This window comes from Parasteatoda tepidariorum, chromosome 3 (assembly GCF_043381705.1).
Source record: "Parasteatoda tepidariorum isolate YZ-2023 chromosome 3, CAS_Ptep_4.0, whole genome shotgun sequence".
In the NCBI taxonomy this organism is placed as follows: domain Eukaryota; kingdom Metazoa; phylum Arthropoda; class Arachnida; order Araneae; family Theridiidae; genus Parasteatoda; species Parasteatoda tepidariorum.
Window position 1 is genome coordinate 25,794,666 of NC_092206.1, and position 17,364 is coordinate 25,812,029.

General features: G+C 28.9%; 1 protein-coding gene and 1 non-coding gene across 2 annotated transcripts in view; both read right to left on the minus strand.

Moving 5' to 3' along the window:
• LOC107446208 (ribosomal protein S6 kinase alpha-5) overlaps positions 1-16,802 on the minus strand; it is a 149,933-nt gene extending 133,131 nt beyond the window's left edge. Inside the window, exon 1 of the mRNA XM_043041792.2 lies at positions 16,489-16,802. Coding sequence (XP_042897726.1) covers positions 16,489-16,555 — 67 coding nt within the window. The 5' untranslated portion in view covers positions 16,556-16,802. The remainder of the gene's footprint in view (positions 1-16,488) is intronic.
• On the minus strand, positions 15,086-15,158 carry TRNAK-CUU (transfer RNA lysine (anticodon CUU)). The gene has a single exon. It is a non-coding gene; the product is annotated as a tRNA-Lys (tRNA).
• Positions 16,803-17,364: the final 562 nt, after the last annotated feature.

Genomic DNA, 17,364 nt, shown 5'->3' on the forward strand with positions numbered 1-17,364 from the left:
CATGAACATAAAGGGGTAGTTCAAATAATGTATAATCATCATTTAATGTTTTTGGTGATTATGAAATTTCTCGTTCGTACTTAACTAAACTAAGCCAATAACAAAATCGTAAATTTTTTTTAATAATTTTTTTAAAATTTATTTTCGTTAATTAACAGTGAAATTTTTTTCGCGTCTCATACTTTCCTTCCCACCTCCTTGTAAACAAAAATAAACAAATATGAAAATTACCTCATTCTTTCCCCCTCATTTGCTTACATAATACTTGAACAACCTAAAATCTGATGAAACAATGTTAAAATTTTTTTGTTCAAGTTATTGGAATTAAAATAATTCAAATACATGGGTACAAATTGTTACTTTATATCAAAGAGGAAACTAAGCTGTATTTAAAGTAGAACATTGTTTTTGTCTAGATTTAATCTGTTAATTCGTGTGGGGAAAAAAAGATATAAAAAAACAGGTACTTACGTATTATCCCGTGGATCATTTTCTACAACGCCGCACCTGACTCATTTTAGTATATTCAGAAGTAATTTTTACATAATAATTCTTCATCAAGAAATAGATAACATGCAAATATAATTTATTTCATGCGAAAACGAGAAAATATTCAAAATTTGGACAAGTTCCAAACTTATTATTTTCAGATTTGACGGAAATAATCGTCAGGATAATACGTAAGTACCAAAAGCAACAATATTCGGAATATGAATAATTAAATTAATGAAACACTGTTATGTAAATTTCATATTTAATTATATGCTTGAAAAATTAACTATTGATGAAGAATATGAAAATTATTAACAGAACACTACGCAAATAAAAACATCAACAAAATAACAAAAAAAAATTTTTTCAACCAGATGGTTAAAATAACTATTTGCAATTTTTTTGAATTATTTTAGAACATTTAATTTAAAATTCACACATATGAAGTTACATCATCAAAGTAAGATACAGATCGACTTGATTAAGTCCGTTTTTAAGAGGTATCAAAGATATGTTCTTTAATTTTATTTAAATATAGATCGTATAAAGCAACTTCATATTCAGAAGTCCCACCTTATGGAAAACGTTTAGAAACCACTGTTCTAATTGAAGATTAGGCTACCATAAATATTTTTTTACAAATAAATTTCTATTGGAGCTAATGAAAAAAAACTAAAATTAACATTGTAGTTTAAAATCTTTTCTTTCTTTATTTTTTTAATTCCAATTTGTCAAATGGAGTCGAACTCGCCAAACGAGTCTTGATTTAAAGAAAAAATAATCGAAACTACTAAGTTGGTATAAAGTAAAAATATAGTTAATTGGAACATATAATCGCTTTTAAAGAGCCCGCCCCGGTTTTAGCGAGTATCATATTTGTGACCAGCGAACACGTGAACTTTTTTCGAAAACGGGGATGCAAATGACGATGTTTTTCGGCACATGCATTTTATTAAAAAAACAAATAACATAACAAAAAGACAATCAGACAGTTCACAGAAAATTACATACTTTCTTTTGTACAGCAGAGAAATAAAAAATAAAGTTCTATATAATTTAGTAAGTACAATGAAATTCTTTTATTTTTTTCATGAACACGTTTTTTACGAGAATTCGGTCAAAACGGGCAAATATTGCTGTCCGTTTACGAATTCGTCTGCAGTAAAATACATAATTAGAGAAACAGAAAATATAAAATAGAGGGNATAGGGGGGGGGGGGTGGCAAACGGTAATAGCTTTTTTGCATCACCACTACTTTGAGGAACTACCAACAACCATGAGTACAAACCGATAATTAAATTCGATTTTATGTGTTTAAAATTATATTCAGAACCAGTGGTTCCCAAGTTTTTTTTCCGGCTATGAAACACTAAGTAATCAATCATTTTAGGCGGAGCCCCGAGACTTAATAAATAAATTTATAAATAAATAAAAATATTTAATGACAGCAATTTTATTTATAATAATAAAATTGCAATATTAATAATAAAATAATAAATAAAATTGCAATCATTAAAAATATTTAATGATTGCAATTTTATTTATTTATTTATTTATTTTGAAAATATTTAATGAATGAATAAAAAGACGCTGTGGGGATAGAGCCCCGCAATGAGATAAACTGGATTCCATAGCAGGTCGATACGAATTCTGCACCCGGCTCGCACCGACCACAGTGTTGTCGTAAAATATCTTCATTGGTAGATGAATCATGGGATTGTCGTTGAGCTAACCGTGAGAGGTTTTCCACTCTATGTAAAACAAATATAAAAATATCCTTCGTTAGAGTCTCCTTGCCATCAGGTTTTCGTAGTTTTCCTATCCATGTAACGCAAATGCGGGTTAGTTCCATCAAAAAGTCATCAACGAAGGCAAATTTCTTTCAATATACTTGATCCAGGAGTTCCCTTGTCTTCTGGACTAGGTTTGAAACTACACAGCTAAGGAGATGAACATTGGTAATCGTAAACGCAAAATTGGGTCGACTGTTCAACGACGTTTTTAAAATAAAATGAATAAATAAAAAAGGAATTTTTTTTCATTCTATCGTTATATCAATAAATATGTTGTCAGACATATACAAGTCTAGAGCTGCATATAGTCTTCTAATTTGATTTCAGTGTGTGTATTAACTGAATAGACAAGAGATAAAACTTGGTTTTCAGTGAAATAAAGACGAAAAAGGACCGAAATATTAAATACAAATAAAGACGAAATGGTTATTAAAGACACATGTTTCTTCATTGTTGAATTTGGTTATTTTTATTCTATGCAAAATACTAATGCGATTTTTCATAAATGAGTCTCTTTTTTTCTTATTCATTCAATATACACCGAAGAGCCATTACATTATGGCCACCCTCCATCTATAACAATGAGCTCGCCCAGGTTTTCATGGTTTCTCCCCCAGGAACAATGTTTTCATGGGGCACATTTTAGGACCCTTAATCCTCATAGAACAATCCCTGACGACTGTAAGGTACTTGCACCGTGTCATAAGGGTCGAATCGTCATGGATTGGTTCAAGGAACATTCCAGTGACTTTCAAGTCATGTCTTGGCACCCGAATTCACATGACCTTAATCCAATAGAGCATTTGTGGTCCTACTTGGAAAACCAAATTCGTGCTGCCACGCTACCCCCTCGCAATGTGAGGGAATTGCAGGACCAGTTGGTGAGCGCTTGGTACCAAATACCTCAGACTACCTATCAGCACCTTGTGGAATCAATGCCACGGTGGGTGCTAGCAGTTTTGAGGGCTGAAGATGGTCCTACATGTTATTAGCAGTGTGGTCATAATGTAATGGCTCTTCGGTGCTTATTGTTGTTAGATTTTTTTTAAAATTTTGCTCTTCCTTTTTCACAAGCATGTTAATTAAATGACGTCATAAAAATAATGAACATATTAAATAAATAATGAGTAAGTAATCGGATCTAAATTTAATTACAGGTTTCGAAAATCATAACAGGAACCCTAATGTTCCGCGGAACACCATTTGGGAATCCCTGTTCAAACCAATCTCCTTTACTACAAAAAAAAACCTAGTTATTTAAATATCTGTAGTGATAAATATTTAATTTCCATTTTAATTTCTTGGATGAACAGTTAGTTCATGGTATAATTAAAGCCATGATCTCAATATTGCGATGATAAGAAAATCGCCTCATCTGTGTCGTCCAACTCATATGACCTACTTATCAAAGTTCAAACAACCTTGTCCTTTCTCTCCCAAAACAATTCCTAAAATTATCATGATGTTAACGTTGGAAGAAACTTGAAAACAATCCTTTGAATAGCTTGTTTTTGTGTTGTTCAATAGCGTTATTTTATATTTATTGTTTGTCAGATCTGTTTTAATTAGGTTTTTTTTGGAGGATCGGAAAGTAATCCGGTTTAATTAAAAAAAGATCAGAACTAGAAGATAATTCCAAGGTGATATGAAAAGATGCGTAACCTCTGATTTTTTATTATTTTTAACTATTTTAGTTTGATTTTACTTCATACGATTGATAAATTTTCGTTTAAAAAACAAAATAAGAAAAAACATGTTTTTTTTTAAATTTTTTAACTTATTCTTTTTGAAACGAAAAAATAAAATTAAAATATTAAAATCAAAATTTTTTGATGTTGAAAATTTTTTAATAAAACATTCAAAATATTATTTTTTAACTATTTTAGTTTGACTTTAGTTCATACGATTGATAAATTTTCGTTTAAAAAACAAAATACGAAAAAATATTAAGTTTTTTTTAAATTTTTTAACTTGTTCTATTTGAAACGAAAAAATTAAATTAAAATATTAAAACCAAAATTTTTTGTTGAACATTTAAAAAAAATTTTAATTTTAAATTAGCAAAAAAATTATTATAAATTATTTAAAAGTGTGCTTGTTTATTGATTTTTAATTTGTGCGTTTGAAAAAGTTGATATTGAAAGACTAAGGTATAAATGATTATAATTAGCTGCTCGAAGAACGAGCTACGGACTTATCAAAATGCAATCAATGAAAATTTCAATTTTTATATAGTACAAAAAAAAGACAATTTAAGTTTGTAAAAAAAATCATGTGCTTTCATATGCGATCATTACAAAATACAAAAGAAAATTTAAAGAACGAAATGGTTCCATTTAAGTCAATCAGTGAAAAAAAAAACTATCTAATGATGTGATCGCATCATTAATGTATGCAAATTAATAATGCATATATGTAAATGCATCATTAATATAATAGAAAATTTAAAAGATAAGACAGTTCACATCGTTACAGTATTCCTTTAATTTTGAATATTTGGAAATATTTTACATTTTGCCACATTTTTTTTTAATGTTATCATTATAAAACGCAAAGAGAAATTAAAGCAGCAAAATGCTATAATTTAAATCAATCAGTGAAAAAATTTCATATACTATTTCAACTATAAATCAAAGCATTTAACAAGCGTAAATAGTAGTTCTAAAAGATAGAAAGAAAATCTCCAAAGTTATTTAAATTTCACAAAAACAATTTTATCTTAAGTATAGATCCTTCACAAATTATTTATTTGTATAATATCATAAAATATTTCATCTTAAAAACAATTTCTGTATAATATTTTTTATTTTAAAATCATGTCCATCGCAAAATTTTTTCGTTCGAAAAGCAGAGCCTATGACGTCGTTAAACGGTGCTCTGTGTTGATATGAACTCGTTTAATTTTAAATTAGTACTGATTTAATACTGTATAAATTAGTACTGATTTAATACTGTATAAATTAGTACTGATTTAATGATTGAAACTAAAATTAATTGAATGTATAACTTATTTAGATGAAAAGGGCCTTTTCTATCATTTTTTTCTCCGTATTTTTTAACCTTTATATTTCACAAAATCTCAAAGACACGATCTTACTTTTGCACATTTACACTACAAGACAATGAGCCGCTATGGCTCAGAGGATAGAGCGTTCGCCTGCCAATGAGGTGAAACGGGTTCGAATCCCGGCGATGGCTGGTCGATACGAATCCGCATTTGGTTTGCACCGACCACAGTGCTGACGTGAAATATCCTCAGAGATAGCCAGATCATGGGTAAGAGTACTTTGGTCGTCAGGCTAACCGTGGGAGGCTCTCGTGGTCTTCCTCTCCATGTAGCCAAATGCGGGTTGGCTCCATCAAAAAGTCCTTCACGAAGGCAAATTTCTCCCAATACTTTATCCAGGAGTTCCCTTGTCTTCTGAAATGGGTTCAAAATTACAAGGCTACGGAGTTGAACATTAGAAGTCGTAAACCCAAAAATTAGGTAGGCTGTTCAACAACGGTTATAACTAACAAGACCATGAGCCACGGTAGCTCAGAGGATGAAGCGTTCGCCTCCTAATGAGGTGACCCTGGTTGAAATACCAGCGGTGGCTGGTTATTATGAATTCTGTTACCGGCTTGCACCGACAGTACTGCTGATGTAAAAATATCCTGAGGGATAAACGCATCATAGGTTATAATCCCTTTACAGTCCGGTTAAACAGGGAAGGTTTTATCGGTTTTTCTCTCCGTGTAACGTAGTGCAGGTTAGTTCCATCAAAGAGTCCACCACGGAGGCTAATTTGACCCAAAGCTGGATCATGGAGTTCCCTTGCCTTCTGGGTTGGGTTCAACACTACGGAGTTTCACACTGATAGTCGTAAACTCAGAATTGGGTCGATTGTTCATAAATAAAATTTAAAAAAAACTTAAACTAGACTATGGCGATTTACCGTCTATATTAGAATAGTAAATTATAAACAGATTTTTCACACACTCACAAAAAAATGACATTCACAAAACGTGCGAACAAGCTCCTGTTTAGTTAATAAAAATGTTCAAACACTTTTTTTCTTCTATTTCATACTTGACCCCATTAACTGTAAAACTAAAGAAACATAAAACAAGTACTTTTTCCCGAACATACTCCATAGATCAGAACAATGAAAATTCTCTTTGACACAAGAAAATATTTGAACACAGAAATAAAATATTAGATTACTCCAGGAAAGCTCAAGAAATTCACAACAATTCTCAGATACGATTATTGATTTTGATCAGGTCGAGGCTCCTTCTCCAGGAATCAAGGTTTTCCGGAAAGAGTTGCGCTCTACGAAGAAATTTCGGGAATTCCAGTTAGACTAGAGGAAGAAATTCCTGTTAAATTTCTCCCGTTTTATGACATAACTGAACAAGTTGCGCCATAAAACGCAATATGTTTTTTTTTTAAATAAATAAAATGAAAACTTTTAATACTAATTTTTTTGTTAAGTTTTCGGATAATCATCAATTAATCAGAAGCTTAATTTTAAAAAAAAAAATGAAATTGATTTTATAACTAATAGATAGTTGTAGACTATTAATTGTAGATTGTTGAAATTCTAAGCATTTTGTATCTAAAACTACAGAATTACATCGGGTTTTTCAGCATACTTTTCTACTTTATAAAATAATGCATAGAATTTCAATGAAAAATATAAAAATCAGGTACTTTTTCAATTCTAAGCATTTTGTATCTAAAACTACAGAATTATATCAGGCTTTTCAGAATACTTTTCTACTTTGTAAAATAATGCATAGAATTTCTATGAAAAATATATAAATCAGGTACTTTTTCAATTCTAAGCCTTTTGTATCGAAAACTACAGAATTATATCGGATTTTTCAGAATACTTTTCTACTTTGTAAAATAATGCATAGAATTTCTATGAAAAATACATAACTCAGGTATTTTTTCAATTCTAAGCCTTCTGTATCTAAAACTACGGAATTATATCGGGTTTTTCAGAATACTTTTCTACTTTGTAAAATAATGCATAGAATTTCTATGAAAAATACATAAATCAGGTACTTTTTCAATTCTAAGCCTTTTGTATCTAAAGCTACAGAATTATATCGGGTTTTCCAGAATACTTTTCTACTTTGTAAAATAATGCATAGAATTTCTATGAATAATATATAAATCAGGTATGTTTTCAATTCCTCCTCATGTAGCGAAACCGGATAAAATAGCATCTAGTGCTCAAATATATATAAGAATAGCAGTAAGTGCTAGATCGACACACCCCAATAGTTTTCTTTTCGTCGAAAAATTAGTAACTTCGGGAGAATTGTCTTGTTTGGCGAATAGATAAGAAACGGATGGCGAAATCCGCGGGATGTTAAAAGTGTGCCCTCTTCTTCCTGTGACCTTTTCCGTCACTACAATGGAATTCGAAGAATGTTCTTCTCTGCTCATAACGGAATATAGAACATAAATAACAGCATGATTCCGAATTATAATTAAAAGGTTTTTCTCAACGAGTTCTATGTTAAGTTAAAAAATTAATAAATTCAATGGTATAAATTTAATTAGTTTTAATCATTGCATTATTTTAAAAGTTCTGAACTCAAGCAAGGTTCGTAAAAATATTCTGTTCCCATAAAACAGTGGTAAAAAAGTATTGATCCAGCTTCTCTAATGGCAAGTGATTTTGGAATGGATTTTGAATTGTGACCTTTTTTCAGTAATGCAGATTAAGTTTAGCCGTTGATAATAGTATTTAAATGGGCTCATTTAATTAGGTATTTTAACTAAACAGAAAAACATAATTTGGTTCATAAAATAAAGGCTCATGGCATGACGGGGCCATTTAAAAAAATTAATGAAAGAAAATAAAGGTTAAAGAAAAATCTTAAATTGGAAACAAATGTGATAAAAAAAGGCGCTATTAATTACCATGGGTCCTTCGTGGCAAATTCGCTTTCATCTTCATGAGCAGATTCATATAATATACACGGTAATATATAATAATAATAATATAATGCGTATAATCTATAACCTACGAAATTCGCGAATTTTTTTTTTACTATTATTATTTAAAAAAAAAAAAAAAANAAAAAAAAAAAAAAAAAAAAAAAAAAAAAAAAAAAAAAAAAAACCATCTTCTTGAAAAAAAAAACTTTTTTGTCATTTTCGAATTTACGAGAAAAAAAATTCATTTTTCTGGTTTTTCCTACCAATGTAAAACGCGATTTAAAATTACATTCACATGATTTAAAATCACACATCGCGATTTAAGATCGCGCAAAGTGTTTCATATTTTTACGATTTTATATCAAATCGCATTTTGTATTCACGCGATTTAAAAGCCACTATTATGATTCGTGTTCAAGTGACTTAAAAGTTATACACCAGAATTCGTATTCACGCGATTTTAAAATCAAATATCGAGATACGCATTCACGCGATTTTAAAATCTAATATCAAGATTCGTATTCACGCGATTTTAAAATCAGACATCAAAATTCGTATTAACGCGATTTTAAAATCACACATAGAGATTCGCATTCACGCGATTTTAAAATTAGATGTCGAGATTCGAATTCGCGTGATTTAGATGCTTTGAGATTCATATTCATATACACTATAAATAAATAAATAAAATCTCGCATCCATATTTTTATTGAAATGTTGATAACATTCTGTGGATAAATGCTTCCTATATACACTTTTTTTTCTTGTTCAAATTTCAAATATTTTTTCAATTATTTAAAAAGTGCTTTTGCACCTAACATTTTTGGATTTCTATTTTCAGCTTTTTTTGGCTTTTTACTAAACTCATCCCTGGGGTAGTAATCAATGTAGAGTTCTATAAAAATTAAACATTAAAAAAAAAAATTCTTTAAAAACATTTGTGATTCCGTGGCGACGAAAGGGTTTTCATTTTATCGAAGTCTGTTCATAAGTAATTTTAAATTCAAAGTACAGAAAAGTGAATCCAGGGATATCTAAAATAAACCATGAACTTTCCAATGCTGAAAAAAGATTCAATCTATCAAAATGCAAACAAATTATGGCAAAATTGATTAGGATTGCGCAGCTGTGAAGCTATCCTGCAATAAGTTTTTGCATTGATTTATTGATTTTTCCATGAATTATTTTTATGATTCGAAGTTCGTGATTTACCTAAAATGACTTTTCTCTTAATTTTAAAATACCAATGGAGGGAAAACAGAATTTGCCAGGAAAAATTTCTCCCTGTGTCCTTTTAAGACCTACAGGAAGACACAGAGTTTAAATGATGTAACAGAAGATGTAACCATAATGAAAATTTCCAAGTGAAAATCCAAGGCCAAAACGGGAAAGGTTTGATGTAACATTATTTATCAAAATAAGGGTCATTACAGGCGGTAGTGCAATGAAAGAAATTTTTTTTATTGTGAACTAGATTCCTCTTCTGGTAATATATGTTCTTAAACTCCCAACTACTGCATACAGAAACAATATATGAGATATTCCAGAAATTATACATTCGTCGCTCGAATGTCATACTGTCAACTATTTTATAGGACACTTAAACGTAATCGCCATTGACGCGAAAAACTTACGACTTTTTCGATAAACAGCTGTCTTAAATCGATCCCGGTTTTTAAAAAACTTATGACTTTTCGATAGACGGCTGTCTTAAATCGATCCCGGTTTTTAAATTTGTAATTTTAAACAAAATATTAATTTCTAACATATGATTCAACAAAAAAGTCCCTCACTTGATACACAATTTTAATAGAATTCGTTAACAAAATAGTTTTAAAAATCAGTTTCTGTGAACCATTTTAAGAAAATCAGTTTAGAGAAAAACGTATTTTAAGTCCCGCATAAAAATCTCGCTGATCTTGCTATATGTTGAAGACTTAATTTTTTTGAAGGGAAAAAAACGGCTTTTTGTAAACAGCCTTCGTCGTTTTGCAATGCGTCAAGCTAATTTGAAATTAACTTTTCAATTCGGCCTCATATTTTACCAGCTTATTTCAATCAGCATACATCAGCTTCAATCAGCTCAAAATTTACTCAGTCGGTCAGATTTTGTTTATTGTAATGAGCCTTGTAGTATGACGGCATTTTGAATAGAGAATTATAGTGATTCAGGCTGCTGAGCAATTAAATGAGTTCTTATTAGCCTTAGAATATCTGGACTCATTATAATAAGCTTAAAAAGTAATAAGATGTCAAGAAAATTCTAAACTTTTCTTCAATTATCCGTTGCAAAACGAAGGTGACTGATTTCAAAGAACCGGATTTTTAAATTATTAGCCAGCCAAATATATAAATATGACACCCAAAACTGTAAATAGCCGCAAATTATAACGAAAATTTGAGAGTCGTTACTCGCGAATCTGATAGTTGAAAATCTAATTTAAAAATGGTGGATTCAAACAGCTCCTAAAATAAAACTCCAATTTCAAGATGGCGTCAAAATATTTTAAACCTAATTCAGATTTATTAATAGAAGAGAGTTAATAAGGGGCCGTACAAAACTTACGTAAGCAGATTTTTTGCTAATTTTAGAGGTGAATTTAAATAAACGATGAATTAAAAAAAAATTCCGATTTTCCTCTTACCTCAAAATTTTGTTCCAAATTAATTTATTTACTTATTGGAAAATTAGTAAAATGAAGGGATTTTAATATTTTATGCAAGTATTACTCATACCTCTCCACCGCCCTTGTCAGAAAAAATAAGCAAATCACAAACCGATTCCTCACGTAAGATGACTGCGAAATATTTGAAACAGCCCCTGAGGAATTTGCATCGATAAAAAATGGCGTATCGGTGTAACCAATATAAGCCTCACATAAAAATAGTTCTGAATTAAAAATTTTAAATAAAAACCAAGACATTGTCATTATACCCTATGCATTAAATACCCCATCGAATTCAAATTTATTAATTTAGTCATATATTTTTCGAAATCACAGGACAGAAAAAACACCCATCTTTTTCTAGACAATTCCATATATAAATTTCTGGACTGACTAGAATGAGATTTAACAGGTTAAATATAGCAGAACTAAATATCTTCTCTATAGGAGTTTTTATGTAAACAAATTCTTGTACAATTTGATACTATAAGACCAGAAAACACATTTTGTTTATAAAGGAGAAGCAACACCCAGGGGGTTGTAAATGAGATTTTGTGCTTGTGCGTCGTCCCACACTAGAAAATGACATAGAAGACACATAAAACATTACTTTCAGTAATGAAGCCTGACGTCACGTATTAACATGATTACGTCACGACTCACTCCTCCACGTATTCATCTCCTCATACCTAAAGAGCAATTCTCCGAATGTTTCCGAAAAAAGCCGATTCCGATACTACAGCCATCTGACGTCAGGAAAGAGCGTAGAGATTGAATGACGTTGTTTTCCTTGCAGTGATTAGAAGCTTGGCGATGAAGCTATCTTGGCGAGATGCGTTTGTTTTTGTTTCGGAGAAAGAAATAACGGTGTTGGGGCGATTGCGTGATGAAATAAATTGATGAGAGAACTCGATTATTGGAATATAGGAAGTAAATAAATATGAGAAAAACGCTAATTTATGTGTGTTGGTTTTCTTTTAATAAAGCTTACTTTAAAACAAAAACACAATCATGATGTTTTGAAATAAGCTAGTTTCTAAACTTTTTTAATCAAAATATCAGCAGTTTTATAATAATGGCTTAATAATTTTTATGTATACCTTCAATACTTTACTTTTATGTATGTTTCACTTTTAAGTCTCATTTACTAATTAATTTTTAGAGGACGATCAAAATACATCAACTTTCACTTTTTGAAGTGGAATATTGTTGCCAGTCAGCTCAAAAGTTACTTGAATTATATATAATAATAATATTAAACAAAGATAAAAGATTTAAATGACAGCACAAAATAATTTGAATAACAGTACTAACTAGCTGCCCAGCAAATTACTCGCTATTTGCTTAAACTAATTTAAGTTAAATAGAAAATAGTAAAATAACGAACTTTAAAAAAGTTCAACTAAGTTCAACTTTAAAAAATTAACAGCTATAACCTAAAGTTTAAAAGTGAAGAAGTAATAAAGATAATGTGATTAAGAATACTTATCGTGTTTTCAATTTTTGGATTACTAAAGCATTTTTGCAAACAAAATCTAAAGTTAGATTAAAATTCAATTAAAAAAATAAAGTAAAATAAATAATAAAATAAAAGTCAATTAATATAAAAATATAAAAAGGGTAAGATTTTTTTAAACAAATCGGAACAATTTAGTGAAACTAATATTTTTTATCGACTAGTTATGTATAAAACTTTCAATCATTTAAGATAATAATTTTTAGATTTTTAAAATTTTCTGTGACCGATTCATTATGTACGGAATTATTGAACTTTCTCTCAAACCATTAAATAAAGAACATTTTGGATCTCTAATGCAGTTTTAATTAAAGAGAAAAGAAATAGATATGATTTTGATTAAAAAAAAAAAGTATATTTCAAACATTGAAATAGAAATTCTAAAATTGTACATAAAGAAAGGAATGGAAAAAAATACAAAATAGTATATTAATGAAAAAAATTAAGTCTCAACTTTTTATTTGGAAAATTATACAAAAGAAAAGAAGAGAGAAAATACAACACATTTTAAAGAAGAAAAAAAAGACATTACAAAATTTTAAATGGAAATTGTTAAAATATACAAAGAGAAAAAAAAATAGAAAGGGTATTAATAATTGAAAAAAAAGATATTACAAATTTTCTTAAATTGAAACAGTTAAGATATGCAAAGGAAAAAAAGAACTAGAAATCGATAGAAATTTAATGAAAATAAAAGGTATTGAAAATCTTTTTAATCTAAATTGTTAAAAAGTACAAAGAAACGCAAAAGTAAATAAGATAAAGGAATTTAATGGAAACAAAAGCTATTTTCAATTTTAAAAGGGAAATTGTTTTATACAGAGGACTGAGAGAGCAAAGAACTACAAAAAATTTTAATGGAAAAAAAAAGATATTTCCAATTTAATGGATAGAGTTATTAGTTGATCTAGTGCAGTGTTTTGTGTAATGCCTAATTTGTTGATAGATATTAAACCATAGTATAGACGTTTGACTAAAAACATTTTCAAACAATGCTTTAGATTTTTAGTTTTTTTAAAGTTAATTTCAATAAACAAAAAAAACAACAAAAAAAAAACAGAAAAATCTTACATAAAAACGACACCTGATAAGATTTTTATTCACTGATTTCAATAATAATAATGTCTCAAGAAGTTATTTGAACATTTTAAAAAAGTATTTTTACTAGCATAGTGAACGTTATTATTGACATTGAAGAAACAATTCGTAGCAAGAAATTGTTGAAAACAAGGAGTAGTTTTGTACTTGTACCAATTAAAATTCTAATTTTAATAAATCTAAGAGAATTAAACCATGAAAATTTTACAGAAAATCGTGAAAATTTTACAAGAAATCGTGAAAGTTTTACAAGAAATAATAGTAATAGATATGAAACTCATTTACTTTGAACATCATTTACTTAATAGAGTTACTGTGAATATTAAAATTGTTTTTTTGCAAGATATTTCAAGGTTTTTGCTATAAAAAAATTATTCCCTAACTTTTTTTGCTCTATCATTGACTACACATTGTTACTGTGTATGTGTCTCGGGTTTTTTCAAAATTTTTCACGGTTTTAGCTAAAAAGAATAATTATTAACCAACTTTTTTTGATCCAACATCACATTTTCTGACAATTCCAAATTAACCAAATTTAGGAATGGTTTTTTTACCAGTCTTGTTGCAGAATTTTTACAAGTTTTGGAGGAAAAAAACGCACTTTCTGAGCTTCCCTAACCTTGTGGATCGATTATTTTCCAAGTTTGTCACAAGATTTTTCTAGGTCTTGATAAAAAGATACACTATTCCTTAACTTTACCCTTAAAAATAAATAAATAATTCCTAGACAAATTTACCCTGAATTGTAAAAACTAATAAACAATTAAATAATATAATTTCAGAACAAGAGAATCCAAATGAAGAAAAAAATAGCTTTTATATTGTTAATTATATTTTTAGTTTTCTAACAAAGGGGCAAGTAATCTCATATAATAGCGTCACTTAACTCCTAAAGCGATTTTTTCCCCTTTTAACTGGAAACGAGAGAAAGATGATCGTTTTCTCAAACTGTAATCCTCCTTTTTTCCCCTTCATATGTTGTTATGGCAACGACGAAGGAAGAGAATAAAAGAATCGAGCAGAGATAATGGCACAACAGTGGATCTGATAGCATTGAGCTCTTCGTAACAATTGTGGCGAAACATAATATGATAGGGTCAGTCAATTACACAGAGATGGCCTAAAAAAGAAGTCAAGCGGACAAGCAGTCGTCTGGCCGGAATACATTTTTATTAAGTTCACCAGGAATTTCAAGCACGTTACATTTTTGTGTATGGTTTTATCAATGTTATGCAATCGTTTGGAGAAGAATGTCATGTTATTACATCATTAGAATAATTTTTACAATGCGAATGAAAATCAAAAATAAGTAAAATGAAAAAATACGCCTTATTTTTTTAAAAAAGAAAAACTGAAAAAAAAAAAAGCTGTATTAAAAATGTGTTTTTCTATTTACATAAATCATGATAATCTTGACAGTTTCATTTATAAATTTAAAATATTTTTTCCGATGCCCACTATTTTAGGCAACTATTGCTAGAATTAACTTCTAGGTAAAAATATGAAAACCAATTTTTAAAAAAAATACTCGTACTCATAATTGAATTACAAGACAATGAAGAGAGGGAAAAAAAACATCGCCCAACGTGGGGCTCGAACCCACGACCCCGAGATTAAGAGTCTCGTGCTCTACCGACTGAGCTAGCCGGGCTGATAGAAGATTGTTTTAAAACTAATCATAAAGCCAATTGTCAATATAATGCTGCATCTCATTTGGTTTGTTTTGTTGTTGATTATTAGGGAAATTTAACAATATATTACTCTAACTTTATAAGCACTTGATCTCACAGTAGTTATGTTTAAAACACTCCACGATAATTTTATTTTATAGACTGACTACAATTATAGGAATTTATGCAAAATGCTGACTAATGTAAAATAGCGCATTAAACAATGAATCCTTGATGTTTTAAAATTCAAGGAACAATTGAAAAATATGATTCTTTATTTAATTTTTTTGTCATGTTTGTCTGGAAAAGAAAATTTTATACCCGAGATGACTTTTCTGTTGCACACTTGTAGAAATATATGTATTCATAGTGGCGCCATCTCGTATCAAAATTTATTGTTTTTTTAACTTTTAGGAGCTTATATTTTTTGAAGCTTAATTTTTCTTTAAAAATTTTTTTCTATCACTGCATTAAAAATTAAACCGATGCATAATTGCAAAGGAAGCAACGCAAAGAGAGTATTATGGAAAGTATAAAAAAAACAGCTAAATTCAAAGCTATGAAAATACATAAATGTATCATTTGATATTTACAATTATTAAAAAAAGAACTTATCTGTTAAAATTATATATTTATTTCAATGTATAGACATTGATAAAATGACACTAGCTTACATTCAGTCATTAGTTATATTTTCTGTAATGATGATTTAAAATAGCTATTTTTTTTATGTGCATACTTCAATGTATAATTTCATAAAAATACCGAAAAATAAGAAAACTCAAAAATGTATAAAACGTTATAAAACAACAGCACTATAAATTTAAAATGAAAAGAATTTAATAAAATTAATTAATATTCAATAAATAATATTTGCCATAAAATGCAATATTGTTCGTATCTCCACATACTATTCTAATATTTTTACGCAGTACGGAATAAAAAATTTGCTAACCAAGCATTATAATTCCAAGTTTCTTATTTTTTTCAAGTTCCCTTTTTTTTCTTTTTTAATAAGATCTTTAAATAATTTTTTTACGTATAATTTTTTTAATGCGTTTATTTTTATATATATATAATAACATTCCGTTCCATTTCGAGAAAAATTATTTAAAAAAAAAATATTTTCCTTAAAGAATAAATCTACTTATTAGAAGTTTCAATATTAATTAAAAAAAATTCATTAAGATTAAACACTCAAAATAAATAAAATTCACATTAATCAGGGACTTAGCAACAGAATAAATGTTGACCTAAACAAGGTCATGTGATAAAAAATTGCACAACATATACATTCAAAAAGTCCCTTACCATTAGTAAGATCGAATCTATAACCTCCGTCTCCCTTGCTCCTTGTTCTGTACGAGCATGAGGCCATCGAAAAACAGGTGTTTTGTCTCGATTCAGAATATAAACAAAAATCGATAGAATAATTCAAAATTTATCATAATGCAGAATTACGCAAGCAGATGATAGCTAGAATTAACGAGAATATCTACGAAAAATCGAATTTTCCAAAGTAAAATTTAAATGCAGGGTAATTTTGAAAATTTTGACTTAGCTAAAATGAAGTGTTACGCAATCGCACTTGCTCCCACTTGCTTTATCATCAACAAACACCGAAAAGACCTCGGTTAACTTTTTCACCGTCGATCGTAGAGGAATCATGAATTTGGACTTCGCTTGTTTGGCCTTGGAGCTCTGCAGGCAGAGAGAATTTCGCTATGTAATAGATTGAAACAACCGTCTCGTCTTAAGCGCGGGAATTATGAGACATAATTATTTTTTGGCAGCCACAGATAATTAATTAGGAGAGAATGAATAACAATATTTTTTTAATAAATTAATTCTGTAAAAATGCCAAAAAATTCAATTAAAGAAAGGTATAATTAAAATTTAAATAGAGAAGTTTAATAATAGTTTTCTATTTTTCAAATTAATTTAAATTGTCTGGAACAAAATAAATTGCACAAGCATAATTATATTCTTATGCAGTGATGGTCAAATAAGTATATATTTTCTATATACAATCAGTTTTGCATAAATTGTACATTATTGTTAAGCGAAAAAATAAATTCTAAAAAAATATTATAATTTAAGAAAAGGATTACAGTACTCGTTTTTTACTTTACAATTTAAATTTTTGTTGAGGAACAAAAAAGTCACACAAAACATGATACTAGCTGT